The following is a 15,366-nucleotide window of genomic DNA, read 5'->3' as shown; positions in this document are numbered from 1 at the left end:
TTTCAAAGTGTGAGGCAGCAGGCATTTATTTGAGATCAAAGAATAGCTGTTCAAGCAGAAGCCCAAATACTGTTCTGTTTAGGAGACAAAGGCAGTGGTAGTTACAAGAAAGGGAGGGGAGCACTTACATCAATAGGAGGAAGGCTTTTCTATTGGTGCAGATAACATAACATGATATTAGCATATTAACATAACATGCTAATTCTAATCAATTTAAAATTCTCAGTCCTGTAGTCATCAGCCAGTAGTCATCAGCCAGTAGTCATAATACCTGCTTTCTTGTTACCCTTGCAGACAGTTTTTTGGGGCACAGTGTTGCTTTAAGTGCAGTGCAGAGGTTATTTTGCCCAGTTCTAACTTTCTGAATATTTGCAGCATAGGATGTGCCAGGCAGTTCCTCCAGATGGCAGTTCCGGCTCCATTTTAAAGTGGCTCTGTTTCTTATTATGTTTTTACACGAGGTTTAAGTGTTTGTTGTCATCTACTTTCTTTCTTTAGATACTTATGTTATTTTTCACCATATAAGGAATATCCCTTTTAAGTACCTAGCTCCCTCCCAGGTCTGGGACAGTCCCTCCTTCATCCCCCAGGCTGGCCTCTTGCCTCCATAGCCCCCACTCCCACCTCCATACCTCCAGCTTTCTTTGCTATCACCCTCACCTTGAGAACTGACAGTGGTCTCCCCTGTCCTTCTACACCAAGGGCTCCCTCCTCTGACCTTCCAACTAGGCTCAGACATATCCTCCCCCAGGAAACATCCTAACTCCTCCAGGCTGGGTGGGGTCCCCTCCTCTATGCCCTCATGGCTCCCCATATGCCCAGAGCTCCTTGCCTGTTCACTAATGTATCTTCTGTCCTCCCTGGATGGTGGACCCTGAGGGGCCAGGACTTTGCACTCCACACGCAGCAGGTGCCTAAGTGTGTGTGGAATGAATGAATGAATGAATGAGTGCACTCAGACATCCTGACCCTCCAACCCCATTCACACATTTGGCTCCTTGGGCCATGCTTACAGCACATGCCACTATCCTCCTGCCCTCTGTGCCCTCTCCCCACCCCTGCCTATCCTCAACCTGCTCACTCTGATGCCCATGACACTCTCCACCTCTTCACTGACTTCAGGCCTCACCCATCTTTCCATTTGTAAAACACCCTCTCACTTAGAGTCGTCACCCCTCAGTCTGTGACTTAATAAAAAAACTGTTTCCTGTGTGTTGCCTTTGAATCTGGCACAGCTGCTTGGCTCTCCGGAAGTGCTCAGGGGACCCGATTAAAGTTAGCTGGGCCTTTAGTGACACTTCTGGGACCTAGGGATCACAGACTGAAGCTGGTCACAGTGCGCCCACCCATAGCCCCGGGAGCTTGGCAGCAGGTAGCTGCTGGGACTTCTAAGGGCCTCCAGTTTCCCCCAACTTAGAGGGAAGGTGCCTGAGCAGGGTGGTATGGGGAGGAAAGGTTATGATTTCTGGAAAAATATGCAGAGAAAACTGAAACAGCCAGTGCAGATTTGCCATCGGTATTGTTAGGTGTGTTGGGAACAGCAGCCATTTGCATTATTTTAAAACAGGTTGGTTACGTGGGTCAAAGATGGTGTGCTTAGAGAAGTGGTGACAATGGGAACCAGGCGGCAGGAGTCAGGCCTGTGAGCACTTACTAAGTGCTCACTGCAAACAGTGTCTTCCCGGCTTTCTACCAGCTCAGTGCAGAGCAGAAAGCCAGCTGCCCCTCTGGACAGCATCGTCTATGGGGACCCTTTCTTGGGTGAGAAGCACATTCTAAAGGACCAGCCATTAGAGCCTGGTTTTAACTTTATTTTTCAATCCTGGATTTTTATTGATTGGTTTATTCTTGTGTGAGGCCCTAAGCAGGAGTGGGCCTCGAGTCAGAGGGGGACCAACAGACCAGCAGGCAGAGGCAGGAGAGCTGGGCCCTGGGCCGGAGGCGCCCTGAACCGCGCAGGGTGGGCAGAGCGCTCCTGAAAATCAGAGGCTGAGTTCACAGAGCACGAGGAGAGCAAATCCACTCAACACAAGCTGGGGAGCAGGACAGATGTGAGTCAGTGCAGGGATTAGCATCAGCCGGAACTCTGAGGTTCTGAGGTACTGACAGGCGCGGTGTGAGCATGGGGATTACACAAATAACCGATTAAAGGACATGATGGGGCAGGATAGGGGATAGTGCAGAAAATTCATCATGTTTGGAGAAGCTGCAAACCAGGGCGAGGCAAACGAGGACAGGCCCGGTGCCGCTTACAGGGGCTCCTGGGGCAATGAGTGTTGGGTGGGACATGAGGAAGCGGAGCTGTGTTTTGGGGGGTCACCCTGGCCACTCGGCAAAAGCCTATCCAGCATGTCCCTGACTATCCCATGCTTGGAAAGAAGAGTGCTCATAAAGCAAAAGAGACTGCCGACAGCCCGCCAGAGACAGTCTTGTCCCTTCGAAGGCTTAAAGGAGGTAAAACCGATGGAGGACACTCGATTGATGTGGCCACTTAGGAGATGATTTTCAGATTCTCCCTGCGTCCTTAGGGTGGAGCCCAGGGTGCTAGTAGTCGTAAATCTTCATAAAAGGCCCCCTCCCCCCCAATCTGGCTATTGACAGCCAAGCACCTGCAGATGGGCTTGAAGAGGGAGATTTGATATAAAAGGAAGAGAGAAGGGAAGGAAAGAAAAGGAGAGGCGGCTGCCACGCAGGGCGCAGAAAGCACAGCGCTGAGGACAGTGAAGGCCTGAGCTTTAAGGGAGAAACCAGCTCACACTCAGAGAAGAGAGGCTCTGCCAAAATGAAGAGAGCAGAGCGAAGATGAATGCCTCACTTAGTCTTCATATTAGAGTTTGAAATGTGAAATTTGAAACAGTGGCAGATAAATGAATTGAAGTGGGAATATGGAAAAAATAGTGATGCAGGAAGGTAAGCACGGAATTTATATTTTAACTATAATTTCACAGTTGATAATACATTTGTCTTCTCTGTGAACTTGGGTCTGCAGTAGGCGGGTCTGTGTGTGTGGTGTGTATGGTGCACATGCTCGTGTGTGTGTGCACAATTGTGTGCACAGTGCATGTGCAGGCCCTGCTCAAGCTGTGGACGATGCAGAGCTCCCGGTGGAGGCGGGCAGCCCCTCAGCCCCCAGCTTTGCTGCAACTGTACCTCCTGAGACGCCCGCAGCCTCCTCTGCCTGGTCCTCCCTCAGGGAGAGTGGCCGGTGTCCAGCAGCCCTGCCCTGCGTCCCGCCCACACCCAGGGTACCAGTGTCTCATTCACTAATGATGGCCCTTTCCAGAAGTGGACTCACCAAACATGGGCAGATCCCAGTTCAGTGGCTCCTCTCCAGCCAGCAGGCCCCTGGGGAGGGAAGGGTGGACCCTCCCCAAGGAAGCAAGAGGATAGCATTCTCTGCACACTGGATGGTGGGGGGAGGTCCAGCAGTGTGTCTGCCCTCGTGGGATTGGAGCATGGCAGTGCCCTGTGCCATGGGACCTCCTTCCATGCTGTCCACACAGGCTTTAGGCAGCCACCAGCCCTTTACCAGTGAGTACAAACCAGTTATGACTGAGACCTAGCATTTGCAGGTTCGACAGCTTTACAGCATGTTGGCATCATCTTCCTTACCCATGGCCTTGGGCTAGTGTAGAAGAAGCCTGGAGACTAAAGGCAGAAGCCTCGGGATAAGGTAGCACCGTGCGGAGAGCCTGAGCCCTACACGGTGTTTGTCTAGGATGCTTTGGTTCTGGAGCTGGTCTTCTGCCCCCTGGTCCCCCAGCCCCAGTCATTGGTGGCATCTGGCTCCCCCAGCCTCAGTTCCTCTCACATCTCTAGCTCAGCACACCAGTGTCTTTAAGATGCTCTTGGGCCCTCAGGAGCTGGAACTCACCCTTCAGTCCCATTCCAGCTGAGGCCTGGTCTGCTCCCTGCTGCCCCTGCACTGACCTTCACCGCTGCCTCCTGCTGGATCCTGCAGGCCCCTCAGCCTCCCCAGGGAGCTGTGCCAACCCACCTCAGCCTCTATACCTCACCTCCAAGTGACCAAGGTTGGGCTGTTTTTCTCTCAGTACCTTGTGGACCATAGCGCCTCCTCTTGGCCTCTGAGGCCTGGAGCTTGAAGCTCTCACTGCTGGTTGAGGAAGGGGTGGAGGCCCAAGCTGACCTCCCTCCTGCAGGGTTCCCCCCACCCAGATATCCTGGTACCACGTCACCCGCATGTGCGCTCCCGAGGCCAGGGTCTCTGTGTCCGGCGATGTACAGGCGGGGCCCATCTGTCTTTTTGGGGTGAGCAGGTCATGGAGGGCCCCTGCTCGAGTCCTCACGGGCCCATAGCCAACATCCCCACTCCCCTCAGACCCCATTCCTCCCAGCATCCCCACCACGTCACTCCCTGTGCCTGGAACACTCTGAGTCCCTCTCCCGCCCAGGCCCTGGTCTCCTGAGTGCAGAGCGACTGCTGAGTGTTTCGTTTGCGTCTCTCCTTTACAAAGGAGCGTTGGGAAAACATGATCCTTGGAGCATTGTAAGGTTGAGAAGTAAAATATTTCTTAAATTTAAAGTTATTTTTGTTAATATAAGAGGGAAAAAAACGTTAAGATGGACGACAAGGACTAATTAGGAATAAATATTTGATGACATGATTTGCTAAAATAGGTTTTAACCACCTTCGAATAAGGCACCACTAATGTGAATGGGGTTGTGGAAAACTCATGTCCATGGGTATCTTGAAAATGTTTTCCTAATTCCAGAAAAACTCCAGTTATGTTTTTAAAAATTACATGAGTTGTGAACGTACTTCAGGTCTGAATTCTAACCATCTCACTGAGGCCACTGCACCCTCAGGCAGGGACCAAGGTGGGAGGGCCCTGGCCCACAAAGGCTGCACCCCCGCAGGCCCCGCCTGGGTGCTGGGTCTGTGCCAGCCCAGCACACAGCAGTGAGGGCAGACGAGGGGGCTGCGTTTTTTCCTTCAGTGAGGTGGGGAGGGTGTTGTGACTTCAGTCACGTTCTCAGGCCCTTTTAGAAAATGCACACCTTGAGGATCTAGAAATTGATTTCCTTAAAGCTCCCAGCACGCGTGTGCCCCAGACCGAAGACCACCATTGCAGGGTATAAGGCCTCCCTGCACAGCACCCAGGACAGGCCCCAGGAGAGAGGACTTTCCATGTGTCTGGGGGTGCAGGTGCCTAAGACCCACCTTGGACGGCCCCTCCCCCTGCACACTGTCCAGCTCACACTCCGGTATAACCTGCTTTGTTCCAGGCATGTCACTCTCACCCTCATCCCACCCCCTACCCCCATCCGTGCTGTTCTCAAGGTCAGGGCCAGGGCTCACCCTCGCAGGCTGAGCGCTGTGCTGCGGGAGCCCTGTCTGCACATACCTGGCCCAGCACTGAACACAGAGCTTGGAAATGCCCCCATGATGACTCAGGAGGCAAACTTCCCCTGGTCCTGGTGGTGGTTGGCTCCTCCCTGGGAGGGCGTTTGTTCTAGGTTGGCCCAACCCGAAGCAGGGTGAGGTCTCCTCCCCAGCGTATAATTAGGCATCCAGAGGGAGCCAGAGAGGGAGGGGCTTGTTTGCACCCTAGGAGATAAGCCTGGATCCTCCCCTGGGGTGACACCCTATGGCTTTTTCGTAAGTAACTTTATTGAGATAATTCACATACCATACAAGTCACCTATTGAAAGTGTACAACTTGGTGGTTTTTAGCGTCTTCACAGAGCTCTGCAGCCATCACCACCATAGTTGCCCCGTTGACTTTTAACCCAGCTGCCAAATGCAAGAATTAACTAATTAAAAAGAAGAGCTCCCGAGACAAAAGTAACCCAACAATAGAGGAATCCAGTCCTGGTGTCTGTAACGCCCAATGGGTCCATCTACTTTTACCCTGAAATGTGTCTAGAGCCTTCCAGTTGCTGCTGGGCATCTGTGCCAGGGGCAGGGGTGGAAGGACTTCCTCTTGCTCCCAGGTGGCAGCCCCAGAGCTGGACAGTGTCCCTCCAGGGGGAAGCTCCAGGGTGGGCACTGACCTGTCACTCACTCATTTGCCTTCTCTCACCAGGTGTTCCACTGTGTCCACTTTGAGTGTCCGGAGCAGCAGAGCAGCCCGAAGGAAGAAAACAGCGAGGAACCGGGGACAGGGGACACCAGCGCAGCCGGTCAACCACTCGAGCCCCGTGCCCTGCAGGCCCCCAGTGGCAACTCACTGCCCTCCAGCCCAGGTTCTCACTCTCGCTCATCCAGCCGGCAGCACCAATAAAGGGGCCCTGATGGGCAATGACTCGGTGGGCCCAGATGAGGCAGGAACTGGTGTCCTCCCAGCAGGGATCTTTGTCACTGCCCCTCCCCCTCCCAGACGGGAGCAGACCTGGCTGCAAAAACAGACGCAGAACAGGTTTGCTCCCAAGGACAGGAAGGGGCTGCTTGGTTCTCCTCAGTTTGTTCCGATCAGGCTGGTCTCCAGGGGGAGAAAGTGGGTCTTCAGTCTTCATCAGCCCACCACTAACGCCCTACCTCTCTGATCTGGCCCCGCAAGGGAGCAGGAGGAAGGAGCGGGCAGCGTGCGCAGAAACAGAACGCGGCATGGGACGGACGGGGACACGCTAGGCCACTCAGACCTGGAGGACCCTTTGGGAAATGGGCTTCGGTAGTGCTTACTTTTATGGATACATCGCCCTGGCAGCGGAATGATTTTTTATTTCGCTCAGTTATCTCCATTTGCTGATCATAGGTGTTCCGGATCTTTTGGAAACGCTCACGCAGCACATGGCGTGCTTTCATCCCTTTGACACTGTAATTCTCCTTCCTTGGTTTTGAACGGTTAAGCGTGGGGTGGAGCGGGAAGCACGTGCCCGTCTTTTGAGCGAGGCACAGGTGCCGCCATCGTGACACCTGGCTGACAAGAAAGCTCCTCTGAGGAAGTTAGCAAAGCACAGGAGCCACACAGCCTCTGGGCACTGAGGAGCCATCGCCGGCTGCTGGGCATTAACCTGCGCCTGAGACGAACCTGCCTGCGGGAGGACAAGGAGACGGTCCCTGTGCCACCCGCTGACCTGAGTTCGGAGGCCTGTGTGTGAAGCTGTACCAGCTTCCTGTCTGCGAGGGTAGGGGGCAGCCCTGCAGTGTCAGGAATGCAAGCACACTGCGTCCTCTTCAGCAGTTGCCGTTTGTCCCCCAGACAGGACTGAAGAAAAAGCAGTTCTCAGACGCCTCCCTCCTCACTGAAACTCCTGTCTGCCCGCTCGTGCCGTCTGGGCTGTTGTATCTCTGACTCAGTCATCTCCATTCTTAGGTGTTTCCTGATCTGCAGAGATCTCCCTTGACTCGCTGGCTGGCTGGCCAGTCCACTAGAAGCTCCCCCACTGTGACCCACTGTGGGGGGCTTCTAGGGGTCCTTTTTCTGGCTATGTAGACACACGTTGGTTGTGGGTGTACAAAGAGCTTTCTCCTGTGTAACCGAGTTGAGTGGCTGATGGGATGGTGGGGTGGCGTCGAGTGCAGGACTTGGGGGGGAGGGCTGTTGTCCCCAGTGTGAGAGCGGCCTGAAGGAGAAGCCCTGTGGTCTCCCACACTCCCTGCCCCTCACTCTCTGATCTCTGCCCCCTCCCCTGGTGTAGGATGAGCGGGAGCCCTGAGGCTGCCAGGCCTTTGATAACGGGAGGGAGGCTCCTGTAGCCAGTGGCGGCCGCTGCCTCTGTCCGCATCCAGCCCTAGGTCGCCTGTCAGCTGGGATTCCTGCCCACTCAGCAACCTCTCCAGCTGCACAATCACTGGGCAGCCGGAGGGGTCAGAGCAGCGAGTGCAAATGCTTTGAGAGGCTCACCTGTCGAAGGGCCTCTCTTTAAACTCTGAAATTACCTGTCCAGAGAGGAGCCCGGGCTGAGGCCACAGCGTGGACCCAGGGATGCGGGGTGGGCTGGAAAAGGATCTGTGGGCTCCACTGCCCACGCAGCACACCCCAGGCCAGGCCCAGGGACTATATACTGCTAGCAGCTCAGCTTCACACCACTGTGTCACCCAGTGGTGCCCTTCCCTGGCCAGGCTCACCTCCTCCCTGCCGGCTCCTGGGAATTCCCTTTGGCGTTTGCACCTCCCCAATCTCTGCCCTAGGTTCCCCCCTCTCTACCCCCATCCCCCGCTCCTCTGGCACTTCAGGTGCTCCTATTATCAGATGAAGGGAAGGAAGGGGAAACCAAGGCAGTCTGACAATGTGATGGTAGGGAGGCGCTCTCACCAAGGTTCCACCTGGACCCCTCCCTGAAGCCGCTAGCTTGCCCTGCCTAGGTCCCCGGCCTGTCTGGAGGCCTCGAAGGCATGGAAGCTGCTCTGGGCCCCAGGCCTACTGGGACAGAGCTCATCAAATCCTGCTCGGGCTGCCTCCTGGGACTAGGCTGGGCCTCTGCCTTCCCTGACGGGCCTTCTGACCAGGGAGCAGGAGGAGCTCTCTCTCTGTGAGCTGGCTGGGCCAGGGTCTTCGGGCGGGGGCTGGAGACCCCACTCGAGGTATGTCACAGCAGACATGCCCAGACCGAGGCCTGGACCTCGGGGGAGTGAGGGATGAATGGGGAACCAGGCAAAGTCCCCAGACGACTGGCGTTCCCCAGAGCCCTGAGTGGGCCTGCTGAGGGCTTCTCCCCTGTGGCCACCTGGGCCAAAATGGTCCCAAAACAGGAAGAGACCAAGGGAGCTAACTGGGGTGCGGGTAGCAAGCTGGGCTGGCACTCAGTGGAAGGGTTCCCAGACACCCTCAAGTCCTCAGCCCAGCAGAAGGTGGAGGCTCATTCTGTCCACTGGCGGCTGTGAGGTTCGAGGAAGGAGCCTCGGCCAGGCCGTGGGCAGGGCAGGGCTGATGAGGGGCTGCAGCTCCCTCACCTTTACTAGGATAGTCTGGGTGGTGTCTGGTTTGAGGAAAGGTCAGGTGAGGCTGGACCCTCAGTGGAGGTGGACAGAGGGGTGCTTGTGACCTCTGGCCCGTATTGTGACGCTTGTCAGTTACAAAGTAAAACAGCAACTTTGTGACTACCACCCAGGTCAGGAAATAGGGCACCCCCAGAGGGAAAGGGCTTGGGGGAGCCTTCAAAATCACCTTCTGACAGCTCCTGAAAGGGCCAGCGGGGCAGCACTGAGCACGCCAGGGGGCCTGTGTCACTCAGGGCAGGGCAGGCACCCTGGTCAAGATACTCCTAAGAGCTGCCAATTTGAAGTGGGTGTAATAGTGTAATGCACAGCTGTCCGCACGCACACACCCAGTCTCCCGTGTTCTCAGTGCTTGTTCTGTTTTTCTCCCAATTTTAGAACCAAGAGCCCATGATGAACGTGGGACTCTTCTCAATCGCTCTCTAAATTGTCACTTTTAAATCTTGTTTAATGACAAATACATTAAAAGTGTTTTATTCTTAGAAGAGTTGGGAAAAGAAATTATTTCAGCAACAGCGGAGTGTGTTTATTAGACTGATTCCTTGGCAAAAAAAAAAAAGTTTTTGAGTTGTGCAAAAAATTGCTCAGTAGTTACGCTGTTGCCCCAATTGTTAAACTGCTGTGCAGACGGCTCCAGCCCAGTCAACTTCACCTTTATTTAATCTAGAAGATAACAAAATTGTAATCACTTATCCTTTCCAGAGACGTGGGGGAAAGGAAGTATAATCTGTGATAAAAAGCAGAGTATCCTGTGTGCTGAAGCCGCTTGGTAATAGAGAGGGAGTGTTCGCATTGTGGAGTGTTCCAATTAAGACCCTCCCTTTGGACAGAGAAAGGTGTCAAAGGGGGAAAGGAAAATTAAGTTTGTTTCCTTCCAGGAGTTTTTCCTGATTAGTGTTTGCTTTTTGGTGTTTTCAGTGTAACCCTGCCCTGCGTGTGGGCGGCAGGTCCCTCGATGCTGCCCATGGCCATGGCTGCTGGCCGTGGCCGTGGCTGCAGTGGGCTGGGCCATGCTCCATTTATTTTTGCAGCTGCAGCCGCCAATTCTGTGTGCTTGTTCTGACAACAGTTCCAGCAGGAGTTCAGTGTTCATTAGTGGCCCCAGGAATTTAAAATGCAGTTCATGGTTCTGTGCCACCATGGTCTTTATTATTACAATATTAAATTAGAAGTCCTCCTGGTACCAGCCTGGTGTTTGTTCAGGAGTTTCTGGAAAAGGGAAGGGAATGGTTTAGACAGAATGCAGGGCAGTCACAATGCTTCCTCCTCCTCGAAGTTGACCGTCATACCTGATCACGGGTCAGGACTCTGAGGCCCTGGAGGTATGGCGATGAATGGAAAAGGGCAAGAACGGATTGGGGGAGGGTAGACCAGCCTCCCATGTGCCCCAGCTAGGCCCCTGCAGGGCTGTGGAGGAGAGAGGACATGGGATTCTGCTGGCTTGCCATGCACTTCCACCGGGCCTGTGACCCACCTCTGTAGACACGGGGGTCCCCCCACCAAACACCCCCATACACCTTCAGACAGGACTTCATGCTGGACTGATGTGGGGAGCATGCACACAGAGGGGGCCAGATGAGCTCCCACCAACATACACCTATTAGAATAGAACTGGTCTTTTTAAATTACTCATTCAAAAAAATATTAAGGTAATAATGCTCATGGAATAATGTTCCAACCTGGCAGAAGGGGCAAGGGTGCCCTCCGCTCGTCTGGCTCTGAATCGCTCCTGCCCTGGTCCTGGTCATTTGCCTCCTCTGTGACTGACTCCCAGACAAGCCACACTGAGGGGCCCCCACCCCAATGGCTTAGCTTCTTTTTTAAGACTTGAAATACTCCCCCAGAGACCTCCTGGCCTAAAGACTCAAAATCACCCACCTGCAATTTAAGGTAAATGTCTAAGCATTTGCCATTTGCATCCCGAGTATTTATAGGGGGGGAGGGGGCGGCCTGCACCTGTGGCCGCGACTGTCCCCTGCTGACTGCCCTGGGTCAGCTGAAGAATGCCACCTTCAGAGCCAGCTTTTGAGGCTCCATCCCACCCGGAGGAAAGCCCCAGAATCAGTCCTGGGCTCCAGGGCAGAGCAGACCTGCTGCCCTGCCAACAAGGTGTGGAGGGAGGTGGGCTGCAGGTCTGAAAGGCCTTCGGGGTGGGGATCTGGGCCCTGGGAACACTAGTGACACTGACTGTGACAGTCCGTCCATCTGCACCAGATGGCCTCCCCTGCCACGTGACTCCCCGGGGGCGTGGCCTCGGCTTTGGGCCCTGGGTGGGGGCGCAGGCTGGTCCTGCGGTGGCTGCTGGTAGCTCCTGGTCCCAGGTTTACTCCCCGTGGGGCCTGCCGCTCGGGGGTGGGGCAGCTGCACCCTCGCAGGCCAGCCCCAGGCAGTGGGGTCTTTCCTGGCCCCTCAGCGGCCCCAACGTCGATGGGTCACGGCGCTGACGGAGATGGGAGAAGACGCTGCCCAGGGCCTGCCTCCCGGCCCGAGGCAGCGCCAGCTCAGAGCCCCTCCCTCCAGAGGTGCAGCCGGGTGTCTCCCGACGCCGCCATGAGGTCCCAAGGCGACACCCCCCACACACACCTCACACCCCACACACCCCACACCACGCCACACACCCCTCACACACCCCACATCACCCCACACACACCTCACCCCACATCACCCCTCACACCCCACACACCCCTCACACACCCCACACACACCTCACACCCCACACACCCCACACCACGCCACACACCCCTCACACACCCCACATCACCCCACACACACCTCACCCCACATCACCCCTCACACCCCACACACCCCTCACACACCCCACACACACCTCACACCCCACACACCCCACACCACGCCACACACACCTCACACCCCACACCACACACCCCTCACACACCCCACACACCCCACACACACCTCACCCCACATCACCCCTCACACCCCACACACCCCTCACACACCCCACACACCCCACACACACCTCACCCCCCACACACCCCACACACCCCACACACACCTCACCCCACATCACCCCTCACACACCCCACACACCCCTCACACACCTCACACACCCCACACACACCTCACCCCCCACACACCCCACACACCCCACACACACCTCACCCCACACACCCCTCACACACCTCACACACCCCACACACACCTCACCCCCCACACACCCCACACACCCCACACACACCTCACCCCACATCACCCCTCACACACCCCACACACCCCTCACACACCCCACACACCCCACACACCCCACACACACCTCACCCCACATCACCCCTCACACACCCCACACACCCCACACACACCTCACACCCCACACACACCTCACACCCCTCACACACCCCACACACCTCACACACCCCACACACACCTCACACCCCACACACCCCACACACCCCTCACACACACCCCACACACACCTCACACCCCTCACACCCCTCACACACCCCACACACACCCCACACACACCTCACACCCCTCACACACCCCTCACACACACACCCCACACACACCCCTCACACACACACCCCACACACCCCTCACACACCCCTCACACACACCCCCCACACACACCCCACACCACCCCACACACCCCACACACCCCTCACACACACCCCCCACACACACCCCACACCACCCCACACACCCCACACACCCCTCACACACACCCCACACCACCCCACACACACCCCACACCACCCCACACACACCCCACACCACCCCACACACACCCCACACACTCACACACACCCATCACCCCACACACACCTCTCACACCCCCCACACCCCTCACACACCCCACCCCACACACACCCCCCCCCCCACCCAGTACCCCAGCTCCTGGAAAAGCCAGAGGGGAGAGCGGCCTGCAGCTCCGCCCCTGGACTGGCTGGGGGGGGCGGTGACAGGAGCGCCTCAGGGGGCGCGGGCTTGGCCCGGAGCTACTCTGGTCACACTCGTTTGCACCCTAACTCCCGGGGAAGGCGGCGGGGCGGGGCCTCTGGGGCGGGGCCTCCGGGGCGGGGCCTCCGGGGCGGGGCCAGCACCCTGCAGGGCGCCGAGGGCACCGCGCGGAACGAGATGGACTCGAGGGCAGACTGCGGCCTGTTGTGAAACCACCTAACTGAGCAAATACGCAAACTGCGTCCAAAACGCCCCTACGCCCCTGCTGTAAGATGCCGCGGTGGGTTCCTCTTAGAAATAAAGCGATGGCTCTCTGTTCCTTTAAATTCGTGTCCTCTCCCCACAGCCCGCCTGCAAACCCCTCCTGCGGCCACTGGCCATCCAGGCTCCCTGTGCCCCCGAAACGCCGGGTGCCCGCCCCTCCCCCTGCCTTCGCTCCTGTGGACGGGAGTCGGCCCAGAGCAAGCGTCGTCGCCTGCAGTCCCCATGCAGCCCCTCAGCCAGCCCGTTACGGGACAGGACGGGGAGGGCCTCCCGCTGGGGCCGCAGCTCCGTGGCCCTTTCTCCTCGGAGCAGAGAGGCCCTTAGAGGCCGTCCAGGCTCCAGTGCAAGGGGACCCCACCCCCCAGCTCTACCCCCAAATGGCCTATTCAGTGGCATTTTGGGTGGGAGGAAAATTCCAACTGGAGAACGCACTGGGCCTCCTGCTGAGCTCTTGTCACTTAAAACAGCTTGAATCGGGCAGGAGTGTCACCACTCAACTAGTTCTGAGCCTAAACCCAGGACTTGACCTTTCTCTGGTTCACTCCCACCTGGTGGCCTTGGCCGTTCCCACACTTACCCTCCGAGCCCCGATTGCCTAGAACTGACATCGCCAGCAACGTGTTGATTCCAGTGTTGAACAAGACAAAACCAAATCGGAGCGCGCTGGGGTCCACCCGCCGTCCCCCTCCCTTCACCCCTCAGGCTGCTGCCACCACTCAGCCCGCCCAGCAGGTCACTCGGCACGATGGGTGGGGCACCTGCCAGGCCAGGCTGTTTCCTACGTGCTGGGGACAGAGCAACGATCCAAGAGGACAGGACAGACAGAGTCCTGCCTTAGCTCCAGAGGGAGGTGACCGTGGGCAGGCCCGCGTGCTCACCTGGGGGTGAGGACTGGCAGCGAAGGGAGGTGCAGGTACAGGTCGAGAGTCCAGAGAAGCTTCTCAGAGGCCACCGCTGCGCAAAGCCACCAGGATAAAGGGCCAAGACTGAGGCCCTCTGGGGAGACCTTTCCAGGAGGGAGAGGAACAGGAAGGCCATGCGTTTTGGGGGCTGGTGTAGCAGGGGTGGGAGAGGAGGCCAGCGGAACCGGTGGCCAGGAGTGTTGGGAACTCTGGGCCCCGTCTGAAACGGGAGCCAGTGGGAGGCGAGGCAGAGCTGGCTGGGATCTGCCCCGAGGCTGGCAGGCTCACTCAGGCTTCGAGGGGAGTTCCCTCCGGAGAAGGGGGCTGGGGAGCAGCTGAGAGCGGAAGAGGGAGCGATGGCGGCCACCTGGACCAGGTGAGCAGCAGAGGACCAGAGGACCAGAGGCCGTGCGGGATGCTGGGCAGGCAGGGCCCACAGGATGTGTGGGCGCCCGGGGAGCCGGGATGGGAGGGGCCGGGATGGGAGCGCTGGCCGGGGTGGGTCAGTTCCTGACACGCTGGGTATGTCGCAGAGAAAGCAAGGCAGCGACCTCAGAGGGCCCAGCTCACCAAACAGGAAAGCCAAGTATTTAAGGAAAATGACAGGAACTTCACAGGCGGTCAAGTTCACACCAGCCCACCTGTGACGGTAAAGCCCTAAAGGTTGCGATTTATCTTTGTACATCAGCTGAGCAAAAAGTTAGGGATAAATGCCTTAACACAGGGAGTCTGTGGGAAATCCTCAGGACTCTATTATATGCAGACCAGGTGGAGTCAGGTGGCCCCAGGATTTCCGTTTAGCTCACCGTGTAGACTGGGTGTTTTCCGAGGGGGTGTGGAAGGGCTGTCCCGGTTGTGGCAGAGCCGAGCCCGGTTTGTTTCTATAAGTTGGAGGTGACTCCGGAGCAGCGGCACTCAGACCCTGTGCTGCACAGGACTCACCTGGGAACTGGGTAAATGCCACGTGCACGCCTGGCCCTCCAGGTGGTGACCCTGGCTGAGTTCTCAAACGCCCATGGTGTCCAGTTTTGACAAAGCACCCAGCATTCGGGGGACACTGAACCAGACACATGAGCAGCTGGGAACCTGAGCCCCAGCGAAGAAAAGGGGTGGGGGGGTGGGAGCTGGGAGGTGGGGGATGACCTGGGGTCACCAGTGTTTATGGGGCCGGGAAGAGACAGGTGCCCCCAGCAGGTGGAGCCCGGGGAGGTGAGATGGCGAAGACGCTGAGGGAATAGAGAGCCTGTGCCTGGGCACCTGGTGGTGACAGCCCAGAGGGAAGGTGACCAGTGTGTCAGGTGCGCGGAGGGCGGAGGGCTGACAGGATTTAGGGAGCGTCCGATTATGGTGAGATCCGGTTTTCTGGAATTGACCAACTCT

The 15,366-nt window shown here is 57.1% G+C and overlaps 1 protein-coding gene across 4 annotated transcripts in view; it reads left to right on the top strand.

Annotated features, from left to right (window-relative positions):
* Positions 1–10,087, top strand: part of BTBD9 (BTB domain containing 9) — a 406,451-nt gene extending 396,364 nt beyond the window's left edge. For 3 of the 4 annotated variants that reach the window (XM_081139672.1, XM_081139673.1, XM_081139674.1), the window contains exon 11: positions 6,048–10,084. In XM_081139672.1, coding sequence (XP_080995798.1) covers positions 6,048–6,245 — 198 coding nt within the window. In that variant the 3' untranslated portion in view covers positions 6,246–10,084. Of the gene's footprint in view, positions 1–6,047 lie in introns of all 4 variants that reach the window. The other variant, XM_081139671.1, reaches the window with a different exon arrangement.
* The last annotated feature ends 5,279 nt before the right edge of the window (positions 10,088–15,366 follow it).

Source organism: Miniopterus schreibersii (assembly GCF_964146895.1).
Source record: "Miniopterus schreibersii genome assembly, chromosome: 6".
Lineage (NCBI taxonomy): Eukaryota > Metazoa > Chordata > Mammalia > Chiroptera > Miniopteridae > Miniopterus > Miniopterus schreibersii.
This window is presented reverse-complemented; position numbering and strand designations above follow the sequence as displayed.